At 58.4% G+C, this 25,411-nt stretch overlaps 7 protein-coding genes across 7 annotated transcripts; 1 reads left to right on the forward strand and 6 right to left on the reverse strand.

Moving 5' to 3' along the window:
* Position 1: 1 nt before the first annotated feature.
* Positions 2 to 2,847, forward strand: C8Q71DRAFT_453059 (cytosol aminopeptidase family, catalytic domain-containing protein). The gene is made up of 17 exons (XM_047918642.1): positions 2 to 597; positions 655 to 836; positions 895 to 930; positions 995 to 1,064; positions 1,171 to 1,193; positions 1,279 to 1,334; positions 1,394 to 1,490; positions 1,550 to 1,577; positions 1,632 to 1,686; positions 1,741 to 1,812; positions 1,863 to 1,933; positions 1,986 to 2,052; positions 2,104 to 2,149; positions 2,212 to 2,337; positions 2,406 to 2,543; positions 2,590 to 2,642; positions 2,698 to 2,847. Exons 1-17 carry the CDS (start codon positions 174 to 176, stop codon positions 2,732 to 2,734), a joined length of 1,581 nt encoding a protein of 526 aa, XP_047772465.1. The 5' UTR covers positions 2 to 173; the 3' UTR covers positions 2,735 to 2,847.
* C8Q71DRAFT_453115 (Six-hairpin glycosidase-like protein) lies at positions 2,698 to 5,151 on the reverse strand. Its single transcript, XM_047918643.1, has 6 exons — positions 4,930 to 5,151; positions 4,429 to 4,881; positions 4,264 to 4,354; positions 3,992 to 4,091; positions 3,673 to 3,812; positions 2,698 to 3,625 (listed from the first exon to the last, which is right to left on the reverse strand). Exons 1-6 carry the CDS (start codon positions 5,067 to 5,069, stop codon positions 3,026 to 3,028), a joined length of 1,524 nt encoding a protein of 507 aa, XP_047772466.1. The 5' UTR covers positions 5,070 to 5,151; the 3' UTR covers positions 2,698 to 3,025.
* Positions 5,152 to 6,826: 1,675 nt separating this feature from the next.
* On the reverse strand, positions 6,827 to 10,071 carry C8Q71DRAFT_891818 (uncharacterized protein; the record flags this gene model as incomplete). Its single annotated transcript, XM_047928677.1, has 12 exons — positions 6,827 to 7,062; positions 7,118 to 7,178; positions 7,233 to 7,341; positions 7,414 to 7,600; positions 7,661 to 7,724; positions 7,783 to 7,891; positions 7,951 to 8,693; positions 8,770 to 9,056; positions 9,105 to 9,396; positions 9,449 to 9,621; positions 9,682 to 9,872; positions 9,899 to 10,071. 12 exons carry the CDS (start codon positions 10,069 to 10,071, stop codon positions 7,028 to 7,030), a joined length of 2,424 nt encoding a protein of 807 aa, XP_047772467.1. The 3' UTR covers positions 6,827 to 7,027.
* A 346-nt stretch (positions 10,072 to 10,417) lies between these two features.
* On the reverse strand, positions 10,418 to 14,305 carry C8Q71DRAFT_453310 (ATP-NAD kinase). The gene is made up of 7 exons (XM_047918645.1): positions 13,570 to 14,305; positions 12,736 to 13,124; positions 12,223 to 12,685; positions 12,097 to 12,173; positions 11,853 to 12,042; positions 10,483 to 11,803; positions 10,418 to 10,429 (listed from the first exon to the last, which is right to left on the reverse strand). The coding sequence occupies exons 1-6, from the start codon at positions 14,174 to 14,176 to the stop codon at positions 10,818 to 10,820; spliced, it is 2,712 nt and encodes a 903-aa protein (XP_047772468.1). The 5' UTR covers positions 14,177 to 14,305; the 3' UTR covers positions 10,418 to 10,429; positions 10,483 to 10,817.
* Positions 14,306 to 17,147: 2,842 nt separating this feature from the next.
* On the reverse strand, positions 17,148 to 18,155 carry C8Q71DRAFT_453442 (uncharacterized protein). The gene is made up of 2 exons (XM_047918647.1): positions 17,801 to 18,155; positions 17,148 to 17,744 (listed from the first exon to the last, which is right to left on the reverse strand). The coding sequence occupies exons 1-2, from the start codon at positions 17,840 to 17,842 to the stop codon at positions 17,250 to 17,252; spliced, it is 537 nt and encodes a 178-aa protein (XP_047772469.1). The 5' UTR covers positions 17,843 to 18,155; the 3' UTR covers positions 17,148 to 17,249.
* On the reverse strand, positions 17,833 to 19,795 carry C8Q71DRAFT_453437 (uncharacterized protein). Its single transcript, XM_047918646.1, has 2 exons — positions 18,598 to 19,795; positions 17,833 to 18,538 (listed from the first exon to the last, which is right to left on the reverse strand). Exons 1-2 carry the CDS (start codon positions 19,588 to 19,590, stop codon positions 17,879 to 17,881), a joined length of 1,653 nt encoding a protein of 550 aa, XP_047772470.1. The 5' UTR covers positions 19,591 to 19,795; the 3' UTR covers positions 17,833 to 17,878.
* A 702-nt stretch (positions 19,796 to 20,497) lies between these two features.
* On the reverse strand, positions 20,498 to 25,350 carry C8Q71DRAFT_453444 (MED14-domain-containing protein). Its single transcript, XM_047918648.1, has 19 exons — positions 24,943 to 25,350; positions 24,758 to 24,890; positions 24,608 to 24,699; positions 24,473 to 24,551; positions 24,285 to 24,417; positions 24,088 to 24,228; positions 23,852 to 24,037; positions 23,762 to 23,805; positions 23,621 to 23,709; positions 23,285 to 23,567; positions 23,080 to 23,233; positions 22,829 to 23,031; positions 22,692 to 22,770; positions 22,318 to 22,639; positions 22,215 to 22,262; positions 21,702 to 22,159; positions 21,223 to 21,643; positions 20,755 to 21,171; positions 20,498 to 20,694 (listed from the first exon to the last, which is right to left on the reverse strand). Exons 1-18 carry the CDS (start codon positions 25,131 to 25,133, stop codon positions 20,817 to 20,819), a joined length of 3,411 nt encoding a protein of 1,136 aa, XP_047772471.1. The 5' UTR covers positions 25,134 to 25,350; the 3' UTR covers positions 20,498 to 20,694; positions 20,755 to 20,816.
* Positions 25,351 to 25,411: the final 61 nt, after the last annotated feature.

The following is a 25,411-nucleotide window of genomic DNA, read 5'->3' on the forward strand; positions in this document are numbered from 1 at the left end:
CTGTTCGATGTCGAGACATCTGACATACGCTGCAAACGCACGGTCACGAGGGCACCCCGTAATCCGAGTGTTCGCGTCGACGCGTCTCACACGACTCCGTCCTGCCACCGAGCCGCTACCCCCAGGCAGAATTGTCGCGCTACTCTCACACACACCTCCTACTCTGAGCTATCATGCTAGCCCGCCGTGGTACCCGCTTCCTCGCACGCTCCTCTTCCCTACCCCGGCGCGCATTCTCCACCACTCATTCTCGCTCAGCCGTCTACGTCCTTCCGGTCGATCCGCAGTCACCATCGTCCGACGTCGCTGATGTCGATGCTTCGGCACTCTGGAAGTCTGTGCCTGCATCCAAAGACAAGAAGTCAGCCAAGGCAGGAACCACCCGTATTTTCTATGACACCCCGCGTGGTACACAAGGCAAAGACGTCACAACGCTGACGAGCCTCGGGGACAAGTGGGCAACGAAAACCGGTGAGGAGCGGAGGGAGGTCGTCAGACGGGCAGTCGGGAGTGCAGTGAAGGCCGTCAAGGCTTTCGGCGACGGCGTAGATGGCGAGAAGGTGCTCGTGGATGCGAGCGCAGACCCGCATGCCGCAGGTGCGTTTTTCTCGTCTAGCATCCACCCTGTTTGCTCATACACCATCCCGAACGTAGCCGTTGCGGCACATCTGGCGCTGTATGACTTCACCCTCAAGACCAAGCCTCCATCACGGTTCGACCCTCGGAACACTGACCCGCTGCCGGAGAAGCTAGACCTTCGATCGCTCGCAGAAGGAGATGCAAAGGCATGGGATGAGGGCGTCATATATGCGCGTGCACAAAATCTTGCTCGGACGGTAAGTGAACTGTCTCGAGTGCTCGGTGCGAGCTGAACCTGGCTCATAACGCGGCTAGCTGGCTGAGCTACCAGGGAACATGATGACGCCTACAGTGAGTACCCGATTGTTGTTTTTGTGACGTTTCTTGCAGTGTTATATCGACAAGATATCGTCAGGCCTTCACAGAACGTGTTCGAGCCGAATTTACGGGGCTTCCGAACGTTGAGATACATGTACGCGACCAAGGTCAGTCTAACGCGACGCGGTGTTCGAGCTGCTTGACTCGGTTCATTCACCGCAGCGATTCACCCTCCCCTGGAAATATGGCTCTGATATAGTTTGAATTCGATAGAGTGGGCTTCCGAGAAGGGCATGGTGAGTGCAGCCATTGATATAGAGGGAACAGAAGCCTCAGTTGTTACCTCGTGTCGTCCGTCTATACTGCACTTTCTGGTCCCAGCGAACGTTTCTGTCGGTTGCGAAAGGTTCCTCTGAGCCTTGCAGGTTCCTTGAGATGTGAGTGCTCTCATCCTATCTTTGATCGCACGGCTACGAGGGCTGACTCGGTACTGCAGCCATTACAAGGGAGCTGAGAGTGATGCGCAACCGCTCATGTTTGTTGGCAAAGGCGTAACCTTCGACACGGGAGGGATTTCGATCAAGCCGGCTGCCGTACGTGCTATTCACTAAGTGGGCTCGGGAGGTATATCAACATGTGCTTCTGTTCACAGGGCATGGAGCTTATGCGTGGTGATATGGGTGAGTGTATTGTGGCCGTTACCTATGCATCAGACTGACATGATCGTGTTACAGGCGGAGCTGCTGCAGTTTGCTCGGCTGCACTGGCTGTTGCTCAATTGAAGCTTCCGTATGTCTGCGTCGTATATCTAACTACGTGTCAGTAGCTCACCTATAGTGCCAGAGTCAACCTCGTCGTTCTCTGCCCTCTCACGGAGAACATGCCAGGCCCCTCCGCTAACAAGCCTGGCGATATGTGAGTTCTTCAACTGAGCGGGCACTGAATCCCGATACTAACAGGCAAAGTGTGTACGCGATGAACGGCAAGTCCGTGCAGATCGATAACACGGACGCGGAAGGCAGGCTCATCCTGGCTGGTGCGCGCCGTATTTCAGGTACACCTCTCGCTGAGGCTAACCAGAATGCCAGATGCCTTGTACTACGGTACGACGGCCTACAGGCCTCACTCCGTCGTGGACGTCGCAACGCTCACTGGGTGAGTCAGCGTGCTTACACAGTGCGCGTCTGGAGCTGAGCGTGTCGAAAGGGCGATGATGGTCGCACTCGGCGAAGTCTACACAGGTGTCTTCACGGTGCGTATGCGTTACCTATCGCTGGGAGTCTATATCGGCTCATCACATGCGCTCGGCTGTAGAACTCTGACACATTGTGGCAAGACCTCGACAAAGCCGGGAAGATGGAACATGACCTGTTCTGGCGTATGCCCCTCTCGGATGCATACGCGCCTCAGATCACCAGCTCGAACGCCGACCTTTGTAACGTACGTTGGTACCTTCGCGTCCTGACAGCAGCCTGCTGACGTCACCTGGCTTACTTTGCGGCTCGCAGATCGGCGGACGCTCTGCAGGTAGCTGCACTGCCGCGCTGTTCCTGAAGTCGTTCGTCGAGGGTGTCGATCCATCAGAACCAAACAGCGGCGAGCCAGACGTGCGGTGGGCACACTTGGATATCGCGGGCACCATGGAGGTCAGTCGCATATACGTGATTACGACTTGGTGCTAATCCGCAACAGACCTCTCGCGGGAACGAGTACCAAGGAAAGGGCCTTACTGGGCGGCCTACGAGGTAGGGACATTGTTGGCTTTTGGTGTTGTGGGATGCTCACGATGTCCGTAACCAGAGCTTTGATCGAGTTTGTAAAGCAATCCGTCGTATGACCTTACGATGGTTGAATACATGTAGAGGCTCCCGTCGTCTCACACATTGAACTAACAGTGTGTATGCGTTTCGCACACGGCGACACCGCAAATCTCCCTCGCTCGTGATGCACCGCTGGCAGCAGAGGGGGCGATTGAGATGTTGCAGGAGAGAACTAAATCCGGCATTGGCAAGGAATCAGAAAACACATACTCTTACATCAACGGGATGTAGTCTAACTTTCAACTATCGACAGTGTAAGTAGTACCAAGAAATGACACATGGGAAGCAGAAAGGCAAGATTCCCTCACTCAGCAAACGAGCATCGCCACCGCCATGATACCCGCGACAGCGACGCTCCACACAGGGGCGCCGGGCCCAAGGCGCACCGCAGCGTTGATGCCCGGCGCGCCGACCTCGACCCAATCGCGGTAGGCAGCGTACATCTCGACGACGAAGGCCTGGCCCTCGGGGGAGCTCCCGCCCTGGGCAGCCCAGTTGTACGGGTCGACGACGGGGGTGAGCCACATCTGGGGGGAGAAATGGGAGAGGTCCGCGCCGACGGCGGCGCTCGGCGTAGGCAGGCTGTAGCTCGAGGTGGCGGTGGAGGAAGAGAGTGATGATGCAGAGACGGAGGACGGGTGTGTCGCGGTGAAAGACGTGGCGGGCCCGACGCCGTCGCCGGTGCCCCAGCTGGAGAAGGAGGGGACGCCGTTGGAGGAGGCGGAGGCGGAGAGGGCCTTGCGGGACTTTTCGGCGTCGGGGACGTGGGTGTGGATGCCCTGGAGGAGGGCGAGGCGGTAGACGGTGCTGGCGAGGAGGGAGGTGGAGGAGGCGTCGAGGAAGGAGCGGCCGGTGTTGGTGGAGTCTGTCTCGTTGGCGTAGTTGTGGAAGAGGGCGGTGTCCGAGTCCTGGGGCGGCGTGAGGAGGGAGCTGGATGATGGGATCGGGGACTTACGAGGTACTGGTACATGCCGCTGTGGATGTCTGTGATCCAGGTCGTGAGGTCGCTCATCTCAGAGCCCATGCTGCTTGCCCATGGCGAGCGCTGGATGGTGGCGAGGACACGGGTCATGCCTGCGGCGGCCCATGCGTTGCCTGTAGGTGGAACAAGTTATGAGCATACGTGATGAAAGTGGAAAACGAGGTAAGGAGGAATGGAGGAAGTGAGTTTCTAGAGTGTCTCGCCTGCCGCGCTGCTCCAGTGGGATCAAACCGACGTCACGGAGGGGCAGCGCGGCCTGAACGCACATACAGCGCAACAAACAACGACTCACCCGTTGACCAAAATCCAGTATCGACGTTGGTGTTGCCCATGAGGATATGTCTCCACAGGCCCTCATCATTGTCAAGCAGGTATGAGCGGTATAGTTTAATCTGGAAGCGCTCGTGTGAGTAGATGTGCGTGACGGGATTGACGGCGGGGCGCGCTTCGGGTGAGAGACAGACGCGTTATGTACGCGCACGCTTGCCCTGCGCCTCCCGACAGGGCCAAGCATGCCTCACGTCGTCCCACTCCCCGACGCGTGCGCCCAGCCGAGGGACTCACCTGGGTATAAGCCTCCTGGAGGAGGGACTGGTTGCTGGTCATGACGGCGTAGTAGGCGAGGAAGGGAGGCACCATGTAGGTGAAGTCGGCCCTAGACGCGTCCGGATTAGCCAAGGTCGCCGAGGCGCGTCGGGGAAGGGGCATAAAGTGACGATAGGTACTCACCAGAGCTGGACCTGCTCGATGCGGTGGCTGATCGCGCCGTCGTCCGTGCGGGGCACGACGGTGAGGAGATACTCGAGCTGCTCGGCCGCGGCGCGGGCATACGTGACGCCCTGTCCAAAGTTGACGCCGCGCGGGTCAGTCGCGTTGAGGGGTACGTCGAGCGGAGGGTTAGGGGCGCCTGTCCAGTTGGCAAGGAGGATGGCGACGCCGAGGGAGGCGGGGTCGCCGGCAGCGCCGCCCTGGGCGTACATGACGGGCTGGGGACCGGTGGAGTTGGAGCGGCTGGCGGCGGCATTGTACGCGATCTGGAGGACGGGGGCGAGGGCGGCGTAGCTGTAGGGGTCGCTGAGGGACTGGTTGCCTGGGGGCGGGGGGAGGGACGAGTTGAAGAAGACGGCGTAGGGGGACGCGTCGGACTCGAGGAGGGCCTGGGACTCTGTGCCGAGTTCCCAGCTACGGGGAGGTCAGTGTGCGCGTGGAGGCAGAGGAGGCGGGACGCACGTCTGTTGGGCTGCGAGCCAGAGGTTGTCCTTGAGCGCGTCGAGCTGAGTGTCGGAGAGGTTCTGGGCGGAGGCGGGGGAAAGGAGGGTGGCGGCGGCGAGGACTGCGGTGAGGAGAGGGAGCGGGGCGGACGCGCGCATCGTGGGCAGCGGCGGCGGGGGCGGCGACGACGGCGGGGAGGGTGGTCGTTGGAAAGAGCCCCGCCTGTCGCGCGCGGGAGACCATCGCTGTCGCGGCTGCTTGGCGCGCAGGCGCTGGGCGAACGACTCCCCGATCTGGATCTCGAGCGATACCCCTTTGGGCGAGAAGCACGATCCCCAGATCTCGAACCCTCCCCTGGCCCTGCCTCCCTCGGCCGCCTCCGCTGCCCACTACTGCGTCTCCGCTGCTGGCCCACGCCCACGCCTCTCGCCGCTGCAGCCTCGGTGGACGGATGGGACGGCCTGCACTCGTCGCCGGCGACGGTCGTGCATGCCGAGAGCCGCGCTTGATTGCACGCGTCGTCGCCTCGCGGTCGCTCTTGCCCTCTTCTCAGTCTTCAGCCGGTCTATCGGCGCCCCATCGTGTGTCTTTCCTCCATCTGCCAATTCGGTCTTATCCTCGCTGTCGACGAAGCATCTACGCCTCACCGCGGCAACGCAATCCCAGATCCTGTCGAACGGGAACTCAGTCCTCGGCTACTCGCTCGCATTCAGGAGGGAATGCAGCCGTGCGGTAGCGTGTCGTGCTGGGAAGGCGGGATGCTCGTACGTCCTCGTTGGCCGCTCTGGATGGCGGCCCTCACACGACAGTCCGTCCATCTGTCATTCATAGTCGCCTGTGGTGCCTCGGCCTATCGCAGCCTCGCTGATTCGCCATGGACTGCCATTCCCCTGGCCCAAGCCCTCGGCCGTCAACAAGGATCATCCTCAAGCTTCCCAGCCCTTGGCCAGCCCTCTAACGTCGCGTATGCCGCTGCTCGCCCCGCGCGCATCGAGTCCGTCAAGGCCAGCCAAGAGAGCAGCGACGCCAGGTCGAAGGTGCGGCGCGTATGTATGTCACTGTACTGCCTGAAATGCAAGTGCTCATGACGTCGGCCAGCGTCATACGTGCCCCTGAGCGAGGCTTTGTGTCTCTGCGCCAGAGCGAACGTCAGCGCACGGTCTGTAACCCCGTTCTGCACCACTACGAACACACTGATGAACGACTCTAGGCACTGTACAGCCAATCTCACGACCACGTCGGTCCTTTCGACGACTATGGTACTACTCGAAGTGCCGCCAGTGCTGACGTGCTAACCTTGCTCGTGTTGTGCATGTGCGGGTGCGCGTTCATGATCCCCCGATGGTGTGCAATGAGACCTTTGTATTTCTGTGAGCACACTCTCCCCCACTCGTCTTGTAATGTACACATACTACTATTACGGCTCAATTGACCACGATCTCTTCCCACATGTACAAGACTACTAATGGGTAGCGACACTACTAACAAATGGAAACTCAATGTTGCACAGCTGATGCGAGACTGGTGTCGCCGCTGTTGCGCTGCCAAAGAGAGACACAAGGGCCGCAGACGGCGCTGCCTCGCGCGCGAGGGCCGGTCAAGCGAGTTCAATTTGGGAGGCACCGTGAGCGCGGCACCGCCTGTCGATGTGGTGCCCCTCCCTCCCGCACAGCCTACGACGCGCCTACGTACGGTGCCGTAGCGAAACCTTCGATGCGTCGCTGCACCTTCTAACGAAACATACGACGTGGCACCGTTACAGCGAGACCCGCCGCGCTGCGCGCAGACCCGTCAATGTGGCTGAGCCGCGTCGTGCGGATTGGGACTAGCGGACAACCAAGGTGCGTCATGCGCACACATGTCCACACCACATGTCGCGAAACAAACATGCTACAACAAGCGTACAAAGGGGGCCAACATTTTCGACCTGGGAGAGCCTTGCTCTTCGAGCAAGGGATACCTATAGCAATATGACGATGGGCTTATCCCATGTCCGCTCCGCCGGCGGTCTGCCAGACTGATCGCGCGATGTCGATGAACAACTCCTAGTTCTCGTAACCTTGTCTGTACATACGTGGCATGTAGTGTGTCGGACAATGCAAGGTACCGCACGCAATTACGCTACTTCTAAACGCGCAGCTGGTGGTCGCTCTGCCAGCCGCCATTAGACCATACTGCTTGGTCAGAGCACAACGGAGAGACGCACTGTTGACCCTGCAGCCCGTGAACGATTTTGGGCTCTCCCTGGACCAGCTTCCGTACGTCTTCTGCTGGGGCGTAAGCACAGGGAGCCATGGAGAGAAGGATCTGCGCTGGCGTACCTGCGCAAACAGGGCACTTGCACATCCGAGTTTGTCCTCATGGTGGCTGTGGTCTCGGCCGTGCGTAATTGTGATATCAATGGACTCGTCGCGTGTCACAAAGAGGAAGCTAGTACGGTGTCGTGTTCAGATGCGCACCGCAACGACGCTTATGATGCACTGAAGGACATTGCTCACGTACGGGATGACGAATTTTTGGCCAAAGACGTCAGCAACAAGGCCGACTGATGTGTCTGTGAATGTCACGTTCGTGTAGATGCTCTGGTCGACCGTTGGGTCGGGAACAACTCGCGCGTCTTTGCTGGTGATGTCGATGGCGGCCCAATTAGTCTCAATACACAGCAGACCTGGCGTGACGATGATTGGTCCTGTAGAGAGAACGGTGCTCAGGAAGGGTATTTGTGACATTACATTGGTGTCTGTCTCACGGATGTGGAATATACTTGTATTGTAGATATCCTTAGCAGGGTCGACGTGACTTTCGAAGTGTTCCTGCTTTGATAGTGAGGGCGAGATATACACTTGAAAGCAATGGAGTAGTGATACGCACGCCAGGGAAGCTGAGGATTGCGTTGCCCTTTTTGTCCAGGTCGAATTTCGCATCACTACCGTGCGTGCCCTGAATGTCGTAGGCAGCACCATTGTGGGAAATAAATAGCCTGGTAGATGCACAAAAGGCGGTCAATGCATCTGCGCCACGCAGCAGGACACTACGCACGGAATGCTTCGCGACCTGAACTTCATACTCCACGTTCGACCGATGAAGATGGAGCGTTCACCCCACTGTATATCAGCATACTCGCCATCCTTGTCGGCGGCCGGATCCTTGATGAATGCAGCACCACTGTGCAGAATCTCTACTCTCCCCCAGTCGGTGTTGACGGTATACGTGCATGGCATGAGACCGTCAAAATTGAGACCAAAATGCTCATGGTAAAGCAGTCCCTCGAGCTCCATATCAGTCAGCCTCGTCGGCACCGGTTCCTCTTGCCAGAAGACCTGAGTCTGTCCCACAATCTCTGTACTCCCGTCTGGTCTTTTGACGGTCACTTTGCGATTCGGAAGATCCAGACCGGCAATCTCCGCGACTTCTTCAGCTCCCATCGTCATGATATTCCAAAACTCCTCCTTGAGATCCTGTGCGACATTGCACGATGGAGTCCAGAACGTCGAGCCGTTGCTGAACTCAGCGAGGTACTCCATGTGTCGCCCGTGGTCGACATCGCCGAGGACCTTGCGGCCACATTTGACTTCGCGGGATTGGAGCAGGCGTTGGACAGGCTCTTGCACGACGTTGATGCTATTGATACCCTCTGTGCTCAAAGCCGATAGCGAGACGGGCCCATGTTCGAGCCGCCTGAGCTCCTGGTCGGTGATGTTTTGCGCGAGGTTGGGTCTCAAGAATCTCTTGCTCGATCTGGAGGTGGGAATGACAAAGCTCCTGACGTGCCCGAAGGTTATCTAGGAGGTCAAACGCCAAGTTGCGGTGTCGATCAGGTCGGTGATACCGATACAAAGATGTTTTCGGACCACTGACCTGATTATCCCTCATGAGCGCTGCGAGGCGCGTCGGCATGTGCGCCAACCAGGCAGGGCGCATCTCGTCGTAGGCATCAGGTATCGTCTTCTGAACCAAGGGCGTGTACACTCGTTCGTGGCATTGGAACGAGGCTGATGGCCAAGTGATGTCGAGACGCCACACACTAGTACTGTGCTTGCGATTGCGAATGCGCGGAACGCGCCGAAACATACTTCTGCTATCGTTCGTGAGGACGCGCAAAGACTTGATTTTGAACTTCACTGCCGCCGGATACGACTCGGAGGCTGACGGGAAAGCGTGAATAACCAAAAGAAGCCTAAGGAGCAACTCACCGGACTGCGGAGTGTCGATGTTCCTCAGCTCTTCGGCGGCCTCGTCGTAATTGAGCAGTTTGTGGGTATGAGGGGGGTCTTCGGAAGATGAATGGCCGACGCTTAGGTAACATACGGCAGGCCGCCTGTATTCGACACGATCATCCTCTTTCTGCGGCGGCGCGAGTAACTGCAGGACATTGGGGCACTCGATGACGCTGCCTCCGAGCCCAGGAAAGATCCGATTGTTGGCGCCGTGCCGATCCATACCTTGCTCGGTAAGGAAAATACTTTCGCCTTCAATACGGAATATCTAGCAATATTGGACGGTCAATCCGAGGGAACGTCATTCTCGCAACTCATACCTTCATTGTCTTGTGCGTTGCTTTTGCTACAGAGCCATTGGTACCGAACACGGTATCGCCGACGGCAATAGCAACGACGTCAAATACTCCTCCGCGCCAGTCAGACGTAAATTCGTTGATCATATTGAAGTAACCTTGAGGGTTGTACTTCTGGGTGCATTCTGGTTCAGCACCTACAGCCACAGTCGTGGTTCTCAATAAAATGAAGTCACATCATACTAGTGTCTTCATACCTGTGAACGCCTCGTCGGCGTTGATACCTGTAACACCACCGAGAATGGGGACTGCTGTAGAGTTGCCGGGCATGGTGAGTGCGCCAGAACCCAATACTAGTAAGGTACGGGTTGTAGCCTGCTCAGAGCGAACACACGAATCTGTGTCGCCTAGAGCGAGATGTGTGATGCCTGGGGCCCAATTCGTCAGACTTGGGCACGTAACCCATTTGCAGACTCGCCTTTAACGTGGCCAGTAACAGGGATTCCCTTCATACGTCCGATCTCAGAGATGCGGCTGTCGGACTGGTGCATGTCGAGGAAGCGCTGTTGAATTTTCTTGTAGTCTGTGTCGCCTGTGGCAGCCTGCCACAGCGATGTGAGCTGGGAGATGAACGGAACAGTACTCATCGTAGTGGGTACTGAGATGTCTCAGCCCGGAGAATCGATGTACGAGGCCGTTGAGAGCCGCGTTCCAGGGGAGCCTTGCGAGCTGTATTTGAGTCGCCCTAGGCTCAGGCCACGCCGCTCACACGAGCATCCCGTTATCTGCAGATGCGCCTCGACACTGCGTGCTCTCGAGTCGGAACTCACTTAGAGTTCAATTAATGAGCAGCTGGCGCGCTGCGAGTGAGTCCTGTGCGAGTAAGTAGATCCGACCGGCGAGGCATCGAGTCTGGCTTCAAGCATTGCGACGTGGTTTCGAATAGATGACGGTCTTCCTGTTCAGTACTTCGCGACTGCCAACGAAGAATAGATCCGTTTCAATCTCGAACTTCAATCAGCAGAGAGTATAAGAAGCGTCACTGGTGCGGAACTTACGAAGGATGAATGCGCTGCGTCTTGTCTACCTGCCCAAGCTACTGACCAACGTGCAACCGTCCGCGCGTCCACCCGCCAGCCATGGTGAGCTACATTGAGTGCGATACGCGATATACCACCAAGATGTTCAGCTTCATGTTACCGAGCATTCCTTTTGTAAAGTACATGTCAACGCAAAGCTACCGCGTCGTCATTCCAGCATCCTGATCTAGTTGCATATGTATAAGCCAATGTGTGATGGGATAATAATCGTGTCAATCTACGTCGTGAGTTTCCAGTCCATGAACCTACCGGTGCGCCCAAGCTGTCAAAACGTACACTTCGCTCTCCACGTACTATGCATCGCTGTCGCTCGCGGCACTATCGCTCTCGTCTTGGCCCCACACCGCAAACGCTCTCCGGACATGCGCCTCCCGCGGCTCGCGCGGCGCGTCCCTCGACCGACTGCGCGACATCGCCCTCCTCATCCTTACCTCGTCAAGGCCTCGCGGGGTCTTCTGCGCCTCGAGCTCAGGATCCCGTGTCCTCGGTGTCCGACTACGCGACGTGCCGGTCCGCCTCGTCTGGCTCCGACCGCCCTCTTCCCTCAATTCGCGCCGGAAGGGCGGCGCCGGTGTCACTGCTGCGGCACCATTGCGCGGGTCGAGTGACGCAAGCGAGCCACTCGACGACTCATTCGACTGCGCGAACTGTACGTGGCGGGGTGACACGCGTGGAGGATGGGGATGGGGGCCCGTGAAGCGGTCAGGAGTCTCGATCCCGGACTGTACGCCAGAGCGTGTGTGCGGAATCTGGAGGAAGGGGTTGTGCGCGGTGAGCAGGCGTGCGACGTCCTCTGCCTGCGCCTGCACGTTGCCTTTCTCCCTGTCGCCGCCGTTGGCCTGTTCGACGACCTTCTCCTTGCCGATCTTCGCTTCCTCAGGCTGGAGGAGGTTCTCCTCGAGCTTGGTGACGACATGGGGCGGGGACGACTCGGTCGACGAGAGGTCATCGATATCGAACTTCTCGTCTTCCTCGTCTTCATCCTCCTCGTCTTCGTCCTCATCTTCCTCGTCCTTGTTGTCCTCTGCCTCGTCGACCTCCCCTTCTGGGTGATCGCCGTTGACAGGCTGGCCGTTCTCTGACGACGCCTCCGAGAGGCGGCGCTTCTTGTCTTTCTTGCGCGCGGGGCCCTCCTCGACGACGACGAATGACTTCTGGCGCTCACGCTCGTTCCACTTGAGCGTGCGCGAAATCGAGTTGAACCAATCCGTCGACTGCGTGTCTGCGCAGACCGTCGGGAATGGGTACTTGGACGCCGTGACCTTGATGTGGTCGCCCTCTGCGATGCATCGTGAGCACGGTAGTGTGGAGTGGACTGAAGGACGTACGCTTCAATTCGACGCGACCTCTGCCGTCGAACGATGCCCAGGCTGTGCTGCGCGAATTGAACGGCACGCATATCCGGAGCTCCATGCTATCCGGGAGGAGCATGGGCCGGAAGGACAGTGTATGTGGGCAAATTGGCGTGATGAGGATGGAGGGGATTTCGGGGTGTACGAGTGATCCGCCGGCGGATAACTTTCACGGAGCGTCAATACCGAGCGATCCCAGTCGACATACTGAAGTACGTACTGAATACGCTGTTGACCCAGTGGGGGTCGATATTGTCAACCCATCCGCTTGTACAGTTGTCAAGTGGTGCTCGTCGCCTGCACAAGTCAGTAGCTCCCCAACACCTCGACCAAAACTGATGCTCACCAAACAACTCCAACAAACTGACATACGGGCTCGGCCCACGATCGACGACCAGATCATTGAGCACCTCAAAGCTCTCCACCGGCCTAGTCGTAAAGCACATAATCTCCTTATCCTTCTTGCCCGTCGCCCCGGTATCGTGAACCGACGGACACCCGCTCTCGAGCGCCTCCCAGCCGCCCTTCTCGAGGTTCTTCATGAGTATCTCGCCGGTGTCGCCCTTCTTGACCGCGCGGCGGCGGGTGCGCTCGTCCTCGGGCTTGACCGCGCGGTAGACGGTGCACGTGAAGCGCATGCGGAGGTTGACGCGGATGCCGTTGTCGAGGACGCCGTCCATGACCGCGGCGTAGTCCGCGAAGTCGAAGTTGGTGAGGAAGCCAAGCGAGCCGAGCGCGAAGGGGAGCACGGGCGGGACGATCCGCTGGAAGAGCCACGACGTGAAGAGCACGGTGCCGTCGCCGCCGAGCTGCGGGGGCGTCAGGCGCGGCGGGCGGGAGGCAAGGAAGGAAGACGTACCGTGACGACAAAGTCGAAGAGATGCGGGCTCCGGCTGCACATCTCTGCTGTCCAGTACCGAAGCTGGCCCTCGCTCACCGGGTGCGCCTGGCCATTCCCGATCTCCTCGCGCGACGTGTTCGACGCGCCCGAGGCGTTGCTCGAGTTTGATTCGCGGCGGCGCGGGAAGGGCACGAAGAACTCGGGGTGGTCGCGCTGGATCCCCGCGGTGTCGAATCGGCGGGAGGTCTTGAGCTGTGCATCGACGTAGACGGCGATGCCGCGGCCGGAGTGGGTCGGCTTGCGCATGAGGTAGAGCGCGAGCTCGCGTGTGAGCTCGATGAGGCGGTTGTCGCGCGCTTTGGTGACGATGAGGACAGTGTGGATGTGTGAGTGCACGCGGGTGCGGCCTGCGGACACGAAGATAGTTAGTGACTGCGACGGCGGGTACACTCTGAGTAGAAACTGGACAGGAATAGTAGCAGAGGCGTCTAGACCGCGTCTGCTTCGATGGCTCGTGTAGGCAAGCGGATCTAACTCTGGTGTGCTACGAACGCACCCACGCCATTTTTAGAGTTTCTGCGACAAGCGGCTTCGACGAACGACGGGGTGGTGGTGCGTCCGACAGCCGAGCCGTCCCGCAGACTCTCTAAGCCGCGAGGTAGAGTCAGGCAACAAAGCATACTGCGCGGACAGTCTGCCGCTTGCATGCCCCGCAGCGAGGAAACGCAGATAGCGGCGACCGCGTATGGGGCGATCTTCGGGATCGCGCATGCAGAGGGAGACCTAACCCGGCACCGCGCCTCCATCGCTGACCGGACCACATCGGGAACCTGCAGAGGACGCGGGACTCACCGAGTTGCTTGCTCATCTCGCGGACGCCGACGGCGGTCTCTGCGAGCTGGCGGGTGAGGCTGCCGGCATCGTAGTCGTCCTCGAAGCTAAACTCGGAGGAGCGCGAGGAGTACGGGTCAGAGTCGGCGCTGGAGGAGGGGTGGTTGCGAGCGTGGTCCATGCGCGCGTCATGAATGGCCTTGTACTTCTTGGCCTGGAGGAAGTCCTGGATGGAGACGTTCTGGAGCTGGGAGTGGACGAAGTAGGGGGAGGTGGCGGTACTGGGGGAGGAGAGATGATGGGAGGCATGGGGGTGATGCGGGCGCCCGGAAGGCTCGAGGGAGGGACTCGCGGTGGGTGCGGCAGCGTGCGGCTGTGTCAGCGACGGCGCTGGGCCGGTTCCCAGGGAGGACGAGGGCACGGCAGGCGAGTGGGAGCCCCGCCGTCCCCGCTTCAGCTCCGGCGACGCCTGCTGGTCGAGCACGATGTTGGGGGCCCAGTCGGGCGCAGAGTGCTCGATCCGCAGGTTGCTGGGCCGGCTCGTGCGCCGCCGCAGCGACGGCTGCAGGTCCTGCACGCCGGGCGTCGACGGCGGCGTGGAGAAGACGTCCGTGTCGGGCGACTGCATGTTCGGTCCAGCGGACGAGGCTCGACGTGGGAGGAGACTGCGCCTGGCCACGCCGGTTATGAGGCGAGCGAGCAGTCGTCCAGGAAACAACACCGCGCGCGGCGGCAGATGGCAGATGCTCGTCGTGCAGATCGATGGCCAGCCCTCGCCGCCGCCGTCCTCGTCCTCCCCCTCCCCGTGCGCTCACGTGCTCTCTCAGCCGAGCCCCACCCGCCGCCTCTCCTCCGCCCACCACCACCGCTGCGCTCGTCGCTGCTCCCGCCGTCGGCCTCTGTCTGCCATGGTTACTGCCTCGCACCCATCTCCGCCCTGTGCAACAACCTTGCGGCGCCGTTCTGATTGGCCCTTGCCAGCCATTGGACAGCTGCCTCCCATTCAACACACGCAGCAGCACCGGCCAGTGTGCGATCGCCATCACCTTCTAGCTGTCTTGTAATGAAGAACGTCTCCCGCGTGAGTGGTACCGCTGCACAGGCACGAATCCAACTTCCAAAACGAGGATCCCACTCGTCGCCTCTCCATCGGTCGCAGGCTGTGTATAGTACGTCTATGTGCGCAACAGACCCTTGAGGCATTGCATCTGCTCGCGCCAGGGCTCTCCATCTATCCGTTCTCCGCGCACCCTCCATCCCTTGTAGCCCTGGGTTGCCACGAACGTTCGACTGCGGGAAATGAACGTCAAATTACCAACACAACCCCTCGCGAACATATCAGGAATGCAATGCAATACAGTACAGACGTGGTGCAGACCGTGTTTGTCTGTTCTGCCCCTCGCCCTTCCGCAATCGCGCGGCCGCCATTTGATCCAGTCAAGCTCAATGCCAGCTCCGTCAGCCTCAACCCACTGGCAATTTACACAGGCTGCAGCGCGTAAGTACAACACCTGCCTGTTCCATGGCTAGCGCACCGCTCGTATCCTCCCGTCCTGACGATCGTCGTTTGGGCACTGACATGGCATTCAGATAGAAGGGTGCCCCAGATACTGACGGTGCGACATCATCCTATCGACCGAGGACGAGACCGTTCGTGTGGGTGCTCCTCTCGGCTGGGGTCTACGTCGGAACATGAAGTCGAGTCCTCGATACGGTAGACGACTCGGAAGCCTTGCGGCCTGCACACCCTAGCCTGCGTCAATCCGTGACGCGCGGATCCCCAGGACACCACCCTCCTTTCGACTATATGCATCACTGATTACTCGCAGACTTACAGACAAACGCTTGGCAGTTGTGGTGGGCAAGCGCACAACCTCCGCGACGACGACTGAGACTGCCCCATGCATACTCACGACGGACCCGGGCATGCGGGCTAGGCATTACGGGGTCGCGAAATGCACTTCGTAGTCGGCTCGTTCTAGTGAGTATGTACATTCACCGCCGAACTCACCTCCGGTACTCAATTTGTCGTTCCGCATCGACAGGGCATGTACAACGCAGATGCGAACGCCGCTGAACCCTGAAACACAACATATCATGCCGAGGGGACCGCCGAGATCGACGACTAGGCAATCGAAACGGGTCCCTCGCACTCCAGTCGTTCGCCTCCAGACCTAGCCCGATGTTACACGCTGGTCGTAGGACGTCAAGTAGACGGCTGAACATCCAGCAGACAAGTCCACAGTGTACGCACCTTCTGTTAGACTCACCTGCGCCTTCCCCGAACCCGCCTCCAGCTCCGCTGGGGCAGCTGCACACATACAGTTTCGTCTTCCATCGTCCACCTCCCTTTCTCATACTTCCACCCGAGACCTTTGCTTCCGAAGACTCAACGACGGACCAGGTGCGCAAGGACCAGAGTGCACAACAAAAGTCATCTGGCGTGCGTATAGTCAACGAGCGGTGAGCGCAGCGGACGCTAGCAGGCCGAGAGGTGGTGTGCCCAACCCGGCTGAGGGACACGATATATACGCGACTGGCACGATGCGGCCGTGTGGGCGAAACGTGGACGGGCCTCCCAAAAGTGTTGGTCAATACGCTGGTATGTGTCGCAGCGGACAATGACGATCTGCCTCTGCTGGAGATAATGCGGAAAAGCTCATGGCGATCTGCTTATTGTCCACGGACACAGTGTGATACACAATACCAGGAATTGTGTATGCGCACCGTGACATCGGTGGCTGGTGCAAGCAGACACGAGTGCGGGGTGCGTCAATCGGTGCGAGGCATACATATGCAGGTAGACTTTGCGTTTTGACCGTCGTTCTGAAGACAACGAGATCGATAGCGCGGGCAGAAACGTCCACAGGTCATTGCAGATCTAGCCTCATGCCCGAGTTCTGCTCGCGTTTCGCTTACGGAGTGGTCTGTGCACTACGAGAAGACGGTAGTATGATTTGCGTATACGTAGCCGCTCTCATTGCTACTCCCATGCTCAGCTCTGTGTGCCAGGGCGGAACGTTAAACCCTCATGATACTCACCCGGAATCGAATTGTTGTTCCTTCGAGTGAACGTGGCGTACTGCTGCTGTGTTGCAGCGGCGGCGCAGGCTTGCCCACCCGCCGCTCGAACGCTGCGGCTGAGTGGCATCCCGACTTCGAGAGTGGCACCATGTTAGAATGTATCTCGTTCCATCCAATCTTCCTTCTGCCCCGCGAGGACAAGCCCACGAGGCCGATGTGCCGCTCGCAGTGAATCAGTGAGCACACCACCGCACAAAGAACCAGGTACGAACCTTACGGCACAGCGATCGAGTGAGGAAGATGGGGGACACGAGGAGGGAACGAGGCATCGAGGGGGACCACACGCGAACATCAAGAAGACCCCCGCGAGCATCGCCCCGTCGAGGACAATGGCCCGCCCACGCGCGCGCCCAGCGCCTCCCCACCAAACTCATCGGACAATGGTGGGCGCTTGCTAGAGACGCGGTCCTGACGCGGTCACGTGTCCGACGCGTGTCTTCCCGTGGAAGGCCCCCCGGACGGGTCTTCCGCCTCACCGGCGATCGGGGATGCTATGGACGAATGCACGAGCCCAGGAACGGGAGATGCAAGGTTTGGATTGACTTCCGGAGGGATAGTATGTACAGGCGTGCGACGAGCGCGAGAGCAATGCGATCTATTGGTACAGATAACGGCGATTATACGGAAGTCAGCACGATAGACAGGAAGGGCGCATGCATAAGCGGAGGGTACAGAGCAGCGGAGGCCAGGGCCGGGCTCAGCCAGGCTCTTTTCGACAGGGACGGCAGAGGTGGAAAGACGGAACCTGAGGGGAAGCACCGAGATGGAACGGAGATGGGGGAATTAAAGTGCGATGGAAGATGAGATGCGAGCGTCGTCAGATGCAGATACCAATAAGTGAACAATGCCATGACGCCGGAGAAGCAAACGACGCCGGACATGCTTGGGGAAACAACTGGCGCCCGAGAGGGACCCAAACAACAGGAAGCCAAACACCAGACAAAAGAAGAAATCGGGACACAAAGCAGGACAAGCAGTGAAGCGCAATGGAATGGGGCACGGGAAATGAGGAAGTGTCCGCGTGAGGAAATGTACACAGGGATTGCAAAGCTGGAACCGGGGGAATGGTGTAGATGTGCAGGTGCGCGCGGACGATGAATGTGTAAGTTGATCTGCGAGAAGCGATGAGCACCCACGCAAAGAACGTAGGAAAAGAAATGGTACTCACAATTATAGCCCAAGCAAGCGATGGCATAGCGTTAGTATTCATCCAGTCGTTCGTCTTTCGTGAAACAGTTCGTGAGCCTCATGCGCGAGGCGAAGCCTTCCAGCTCCCTGCTACGCGTCGTTTTGAGAAGTTTGCCGCTCCAGACGGCGGTGTGTACCCGGTACTTGACGAGGAAATCGCTGCCCTGGGTGTCGATGGAGTCGGGACCTGAGCAGGGGGAGGGGGCACCTCCATTTGCAGCTGTGCGGACGAGGTCGACGGGCCACCACCATTCTGGGACTCTTCCACGTCGGACAGTTGAGTCATGTTGAGAAACTGCTGGAGGAGATCGTTCTGAGTGACGCTCCGTGGCTGCTCTTGCATCATGCTCGGGTCGATTCCCATGTCCATGTCCATACCGTCTCCAGCCCCTCCTACCTCCCAGTCGCCCTGCATCGAGCCGAAGAGCGCGCCGCCAGGCATATTCTGCCAGTCGATGCCATCGAGCAGCTCTGCAAACACAGCGACTTCTTCCGGCGCGGAGGTGCGCATGGGCCCGGACATGACGCCGAGCTCGATGTTCATGCTCGGCGGCGGGAACACGTTGAACTCCGCGGTCGGGATCGGCGCGAGCTCGTACACGCCCGGTGCACCAGTAGCGTTCGCGTTCGAGCCCATGAAGCTGTCGTCTAGGGCTTGAGGTTGGAGCCAGTCTGCACCCACGATGTCCGACAGCTGCATATCGAAATTGAAAGTGTCCTACAGTGTGCGCGTCGATCAGCGTGGGCTACGCGTAATGTGCAGAAAGTAACGCGTACCGTGTCATCCGTGGGCATGAGCTCCAGTTGGTTGGTGTGAATGAGCGCGTCGAGGTCCATGCTCGAGGGGCCAGCCTCGGTCGACATGTCCATCGCGACGTCTTCCATCTCCTGCTCCGCTTGCGCCGACGCGTACACGGGGTCCGCAGAGGACACCATGATGCCAGGAGGGTCCATGGGCGCGGACGTAGATGCAGACGACGCGTCTACCATTGGGAGCTCGACTGATTGCGGGCCCGATGCCGAAGGTGGCGATATACTCTCTGGCGTGAGCGGCGCCGGCGGGGGCTGGGGCTGGACCCTCTCTGGAAGAGGTGGTGGTGGCATGCGTGCGTTGTACGCACGCTTCTTGCCCGCAGCTTTGGATAGCCGTTTCTGTGTTGGGGGCAGCATGACGGTCGTCATGCCCGGGAACGCCATCTTGACGTCCATGTCCTCGTCAGGGAGCTCACCCGCGATAGACAGCGGACTGGGCGTGCACATCGGTGACGACGCGGCTGAGAGTGGAGGCGAGGGTCCCAAGGGACAGTAGGGGTAGTTGGGATGGGTGAAAGGTGGTTGTGGTAGCTGCGGGGTCGGGCCCGCGGCGAGATGATCTTGCTGGACGTACGGCACATGGCGCGCCTTCGCTTTCTTCAGCTCCTCTTTGACTCTGGCCTTCTCTGCCTTCTCCTCCTCTCTACGTTTCGCCTTGTCTTCCTTCTTTACAGGCTGGAACTTGTATCCGGGATACGCCTGCATGTGTTCTTGTTTCTTGATGTCGGCTATGCGCTCGTACTCGCGCTTCACTTCGGGGTCCTCTGTCTTCCAAAAGTCTGCTATCTCTTTCGAAATGTCGGCCTGGAGGCGTTTCGGCGCGCTGGGGTCCCGCTGCGCTGTGAGCTCGCGCAGCTTGTCGCTCCTGTAGAGTATCCAGGCATTTGGGGGGCGCCGGGGTTGTGGACCGATGGGCCCCGGCCTGGGCTTGCCGTTTGTCCGTGAAGGGCCAGCCATGTACGCCTTGAGTGGCTGGTGAAAGAGCTAGGACGGCGGGGGGAGGATGTCTTGAGACGAGGGTGGATGTGCTGCGGGCGGGGCGACGGGGGCGGGGCGTCGGGAGGGCGGGGGGAATGGGGGAGAAAGCGAGCGGGAGAGGGACGGCGAGGGTTGAAATGCATGGGCTGTTATGGCTCTGTCTTGCATTGTGGGTCCGCATGCCTTACTTGGACGCCACAACCGCGACGTCCTGCCATCCACAGACGCCCGCCTCCTAGGGCCGTGGTTAGACGCCCATCTGCCCACGCGCGAGCCACGAGGCTTTTGCCTCCGTGCCGCCCGCTGCCGCGTCCTTACACTGGCGACGCAGTCAAATTCACGACTCGGACATGGACGTCGTTCAACCACCAGCACGCGCATTCCAATGTATCATTTGAGCCTCACCATTGGGAGCTGAATTATAACCCACTGCATCTGTCCCCTGTACTCGGTCCGATGGCACGGTCCGCAATATCCAGGGCCAAGGCGAGTACTCAGTACTCAGATCTCAGAGGAACGCGACAGTGTTGCTGCTGGTGGCGATGCAGTAGCGGCCGCATGTCCTGCGAGCCCACTGTCTCTGCACAAAGGGCCAAAACGATCAAGCTGTGCAAATGCCTTGCGTGACCAGTCGATGCACTCCATCTCCCTCGGAATTCCGTGCGCGGCCTTCCAAGCAGAAGAGACCCGGTACTGCCACACCTGCGTCGCAATGCAATGGCAATTCCAGAGTACGTGTCTGCTTGGACCATGAATAATTGTCTCGATCCTCGTGTAAACGGCTGCGCGTCGAACAGATGAGTCAGTATGCAGATCCAGACCATACCATCCTCCGCGAGGCTATGACGCAAAGATTCAATCGAAGGTCTTTCTCCGCATCGAGATAACGCGCAACGTTCTGATGATGCGTATACAGGCCCTCTCGGTGGTTGTGATGGGACAACACTGGTAACAATGTGCTGGCGTTGAGTCAGAATCTGACGGTCTTCGGATTCACGCATTGTGTGCAGGTGCGGCAGTGCATGACTGCAAGACTGCTTAATTCGCAGACGACCAATCCACGGAGATTACACTAGTGCTACACTGCAGGGAAAAGACGGTCAGTCAGAATGTGCACCCACGCTCGTATTTGAAGTCACTCACGTAGGTATCCAGTACACGCATAATAAACCAAGGAAAAGACCACGGCCACTTGCATACGTCAGCTAGCCCTGCTTCAGCCGTTGCAGAACACGTTCATGCAACGTTCGCGCAACGAATCTGACAGCGATCGAATCGCAGATGATGCCAATGTCGATCGGCGCGATGTGCCCCGTACAGCCCCTCGACGCGGCGTCCTTGACTACCTCCGTGACGATCCGCTGGAAATCTGGGATCGCCTGTAGGAGGAGGTGGCTGTCCGCCGGGGCGATGGGTGGTGCTGACAGGGCACTGGAGCTTCTTCGTCCGCTTGCGGGCTGCTTCGCTCGCGAAGACGGCTCATCCGCCGGGAAGAGGGAATGCGATGAGTCGAGCATCACGACGCGTCCACCCGTCATTATCCTGAAGTCGAGGGCGTGCCTGAGGTCGAGTCGTCAGCAGAACCTACTAATACCAATACGTTTACCATACCTGAAGTCACCATATAGGACCCGGAACCACCCCGCGGCCTTGGCGAATACGTCCACGTTCTCGGACGCCCGAGTCAACGCCTGCCTGATGTCCTCCAGCTCCACTACAACGGACAACGAATCTCTCAGCAGCCGGACCAATCTCTGCAGAGATGGTGCAAGACGACCGTGCCGTAGCACGTTGCGCAGAAAAGGCTCGAGATCCTCGTGTGGGTTGTACCGGCCGTCCATGTCCATGTCCTCGCTCTTGTTGTCCCCAATACGGGAGAAGAGCAGGTCGTACGAGCCGCCAGTTGGCGAGAGCTGGTCAGTACAGGTGATGGAGACGGTGTAATCGCCTGCGTATGCAAACTCGACGGTCTGCAAGTCGAAGGATAGCAGGCGGACGTCCGTCCATTGCTTCTCAGTGGCCATTTGCGCAACTGCATACATACAACGTGAGCCACGCCACTTAACCTACCATATCACGTAGTCACTGACCTTCACGAGCGATCACGACGATCTTGGATACGCGTGCCCACTCCTCTAGGAACTCATCGACACACTTGTCGACGTCTTCGGACAGGAAAGACACGATCGCCTCCGTTGTGTCGTATATGATCCGCTTGGACGGTCGGATGACACTGCTGCTGCCTGCGCGCTTGCCGACAGGCTGTTGTACGTAGTTCAGCTTCACACATGTTACGACCTGCGCTTGCTTTTCGTCGTTCCACCAGTTGAGCGGGATGACGCGGATGTTGGGCATGGCCGCCTCGGCAGCAGGCGCGCCTGATAGGATGTCCGAGGACTGGACACAGAGCAGTGGTACCGATTTCGAGATGTTTGACTGGAGATGCGCGAGCTCTGGCGTCTGCGCGACGTTTGTGCAGGCGACTGTCGTATAGGGGATGTTTCGGGTCTTGAACTGTTGCTCGATCTTGTAAAACGCGACGCGGGCACTGTCCGCACAGCTCAGTACTTGAAGTGAAGACATGGTCTGACAGCTGTCCTTACCAACAGTAGGCGTAGAGTTCCCTGAGAACTTGGATATCCAGACGATATCTGTGTAGAAGACAGCGTCAGGGGAAAGCTTCCTGCCATCGACACATCGCCATACCGAGGCACAAACTGATCTGTCGGATGAGCAGGGGCGACAACATGCGCCGCATCATGCTTCCGTTTTTGTCCAACTGATGGATCCGCGACATGCGGAGGGCGTTGCGACACGACGATCTCCTCGCCATGTATCCGCCGTACGTCGAGCCACCCAATATCCTTCATGACCAGGTCATGACATGGTGTTTCTTGAAGTACCTCGACGGAGATCAGAGCGTATCGCCAGTCGTCATCGGTTACGACCAGTACAAGGAAGTGGTCTGGGAACTTGGCCAGCTCGATGTAGAGCATTCCTCGCGCACCTGGACCAAACTTCTGTATTTCTGCGCAACCCGTGAGCACAAAACACGACACGATCATGGCTAAACTACTCACCCATCGGCGAGAAGTTGCGCATACGATAGCTCTGGAGGCCGAGATAATTCGACTTCTGCTCCGCGAGATCGAGGATGGTCTGGTAGCGATCAAATTGTCGGTCATGCGCAGACGATGGATTACATAACTGCACTCACACCGAGCTTGAGCCTCATAAACGCCTCATACAGGACCGTTGGATTGTCGTTCAGCCTATCAGTGATCGCAGTGAATCGGCGTCCTCTGCCTGCGGCAGCAAGATCGCCTGTATCTCTGAGACTCAATCGACCCGTCCGTGTATCGATCGTCATCACGACGACTTCGTCCGCGCAGAGATGTGCCCGCAGAGTCTGAACCTCATCTATTTTATATTGAGTATCGCCCCCAAATGAGAAGGTATTGAGCTAACCGTCCATAGCCAATGTGACTTCGCCGGGCGGGCCGAACATAGAGCGCATTGAGGGGTCATGTTGCAGATGTCGTTGGACGATGCGGAGGATGGCTCCTACATGTATCGTAGCGACCTTCCGTAGAAGTGCCTCGACGTCGAGGTTGTCAGAGTCCTGTGAAGAACCCTTCAATGGAGCTGAACAAGTACATGCACGTGAACGTACTATCGTGAGCTCGGTCTTGTCTATGTGGTACTCCTCCGGAGGAATGAAGATACCGAACGCGCCCTGTTCGGGCTCCCACTTGACCTGCAACTCGTGTGGCTCGACCTCGTCCGACGGCCGCCCTGCGCCAAGCTTTGCCTTCTCTTGCAGCTCTGCAAGTATTCGAGCCTTTGGTGAGCGGTTTGCCTTGTTCGTTGGCGTGGTGCGCGAACGCGCGATCGATATTGTCAATTTGCCGCCGAGAAGCGGTATGCGTACGCGGTGTTCTTTTGGTGCTGGACGCCTACACAACGGTCGGTTACTCAAAATGGATGTGTGAAGGTTATGGAGGCGTACATCCAATAGGTCAGTGTCAGCGTTTTGCGGTCCTTAGACATTTGAATCCTCAAGTACTCCGCCCACCCCAGTGCACGTAGCCTGTCTGCCTGTAAATGGCTCAGCTACAACTATACGTGCCAACGATGAGGAGCTGATTACCTGGAAGCAGAGGATCTCAAGCATATACGACATTGACATCATCTCTGCGGCAAGTCAGCACCCATCCGGAAGATCGCTCTGGCCACATACGCAAGAAGTTGAAGACGCGCACAAGTGGCGCGTCCACAACACCCTCAGGCAATTGCGGTCGGGGTGGTACCTCGATTTCAGGCGGGAGGGCTTGATCTGCAGGCAGTGGTAGATAGAATGCTAGACGCGCATCTGCCTCGTCAGTGATATGTCTTTTGAGCCCTCCAATCGGTTTTCGCGGGAACTCTGTGCACATGGTCAGCAACAACACGCAGTGAAGGACGTCACGGATGTACCGTGTACGCTTGTCGGGTCGCCGCCGACATTGAGCAGAAACTCGACATTGACGAAGAACCATCCGGCATCTTTCTCTGCGCCCCGAAGACACAGGGAGACCTCGAATAGCTTTGGAACTGTGAAGTAAACCCGACCATCAGCTAGGAAAAACATGTGATTAGTGACCGGATGCGCCATGAAGACAATGCATCAATACCGATCCGGTACTTCGACATCTCAATGGGGACGACTTCGAACATCTTGAGGCGGATGCGGATCACGTCCTCGACGTCACTGAGGGTTTTCGCTACCTCTTCGTCGGATAGAGGTGTAGGAGGCACGACGACTTTCTGTGTTCGCGATTATGAGCAGCCAGCGGCGATACGCAACGAACATGAAGTTGACCTGAATAGTAGAAGGCAGCCGTCGGTACGACCCAGTGGTCAGGACGTCGAGCGAGGTCAGCAAGTCGTGGTTGCGCAATCTGGGGTGGGAAGAGTTGAGGCACTCTGGCACGGCGTCCTGCTCATGCATACGCACCGCGCGGGGTCCAAGCTCTCTTTAGCATACTTAAGGCCGTGAATCGCCTCCTCGAATTGGCGATTTTGGTCCATTAAAAACGCAGTTATATTCTGGAGAGGGCACATCAGAATCACAGCAGGCTTGGTGGGCATCGCCGCGCATAAGTACCATGGCTTTCTGCACGACGCCAGCATCCCGCGACCATTTCACAATAGCATACATCTTCACGACTTGTTTCTTGGTTTTGACGACCCAGTCAGCGAGGGTTCGCTTGCGTGCGGCGTCCGACATATTCGGTAGACTGAGCGCAAGTCGATGGAAGTCCTATATGCACGCAGCGCATGAGTACTCACGTCTCCGCCAGTTCCGATAGTTCTGCGTATATCGCCTGTACCACCCTGGATACAAGTTCTCCGAGTGGTACCTGTCCGTCGTATACGACTGGGAGCTCCTGCTCAAGCTCTTCTACGGAAGGTTCATGGAAGCCGTTTGTGATGGCGGAGCCGTTTGCAGGATCAGATGTGCCATTCATGTGGGTTTCCATGTTTGAGTCGCGCGCCGTGTTCGTTGGGTGTGCCCTAGTCTGTGCTTGGACCCCGCGGAGTCTACGGAAGACACGCTGACGCGTTTTCGCCGATGTCCTGCACTAGACAAGCTGGAGTGGAGGTCGAGGGGCACGGTCCGCGGGGCCAAGGGAGAGGGAGAGGGAGGGGAAGGGGGAGGGAGGAGGGCAGGTGGGTGGAGAACAAGGTCGTCTACAGTGTCCTAGTTTGATGAGTACGCGACGTCAGGTGGCACGCGATCTACTTATTGTTCCCGATT

The sequence above is a fragment of the Rhodofomes roseus genome (assembly GCF_022264815.1).
Source record: "Rhodofomes roseus strain CIRM-BRFM 1785 chromosome Unknown C8Q71scaffold_46, whole genome shotgun sequence".
NCBI lineage: Eukaryota > Fungi > Basidiomycota > Agaricomycetes > Polyporales > Fomitopsidaceae > Rhodofomes > Rhodofomes roseus.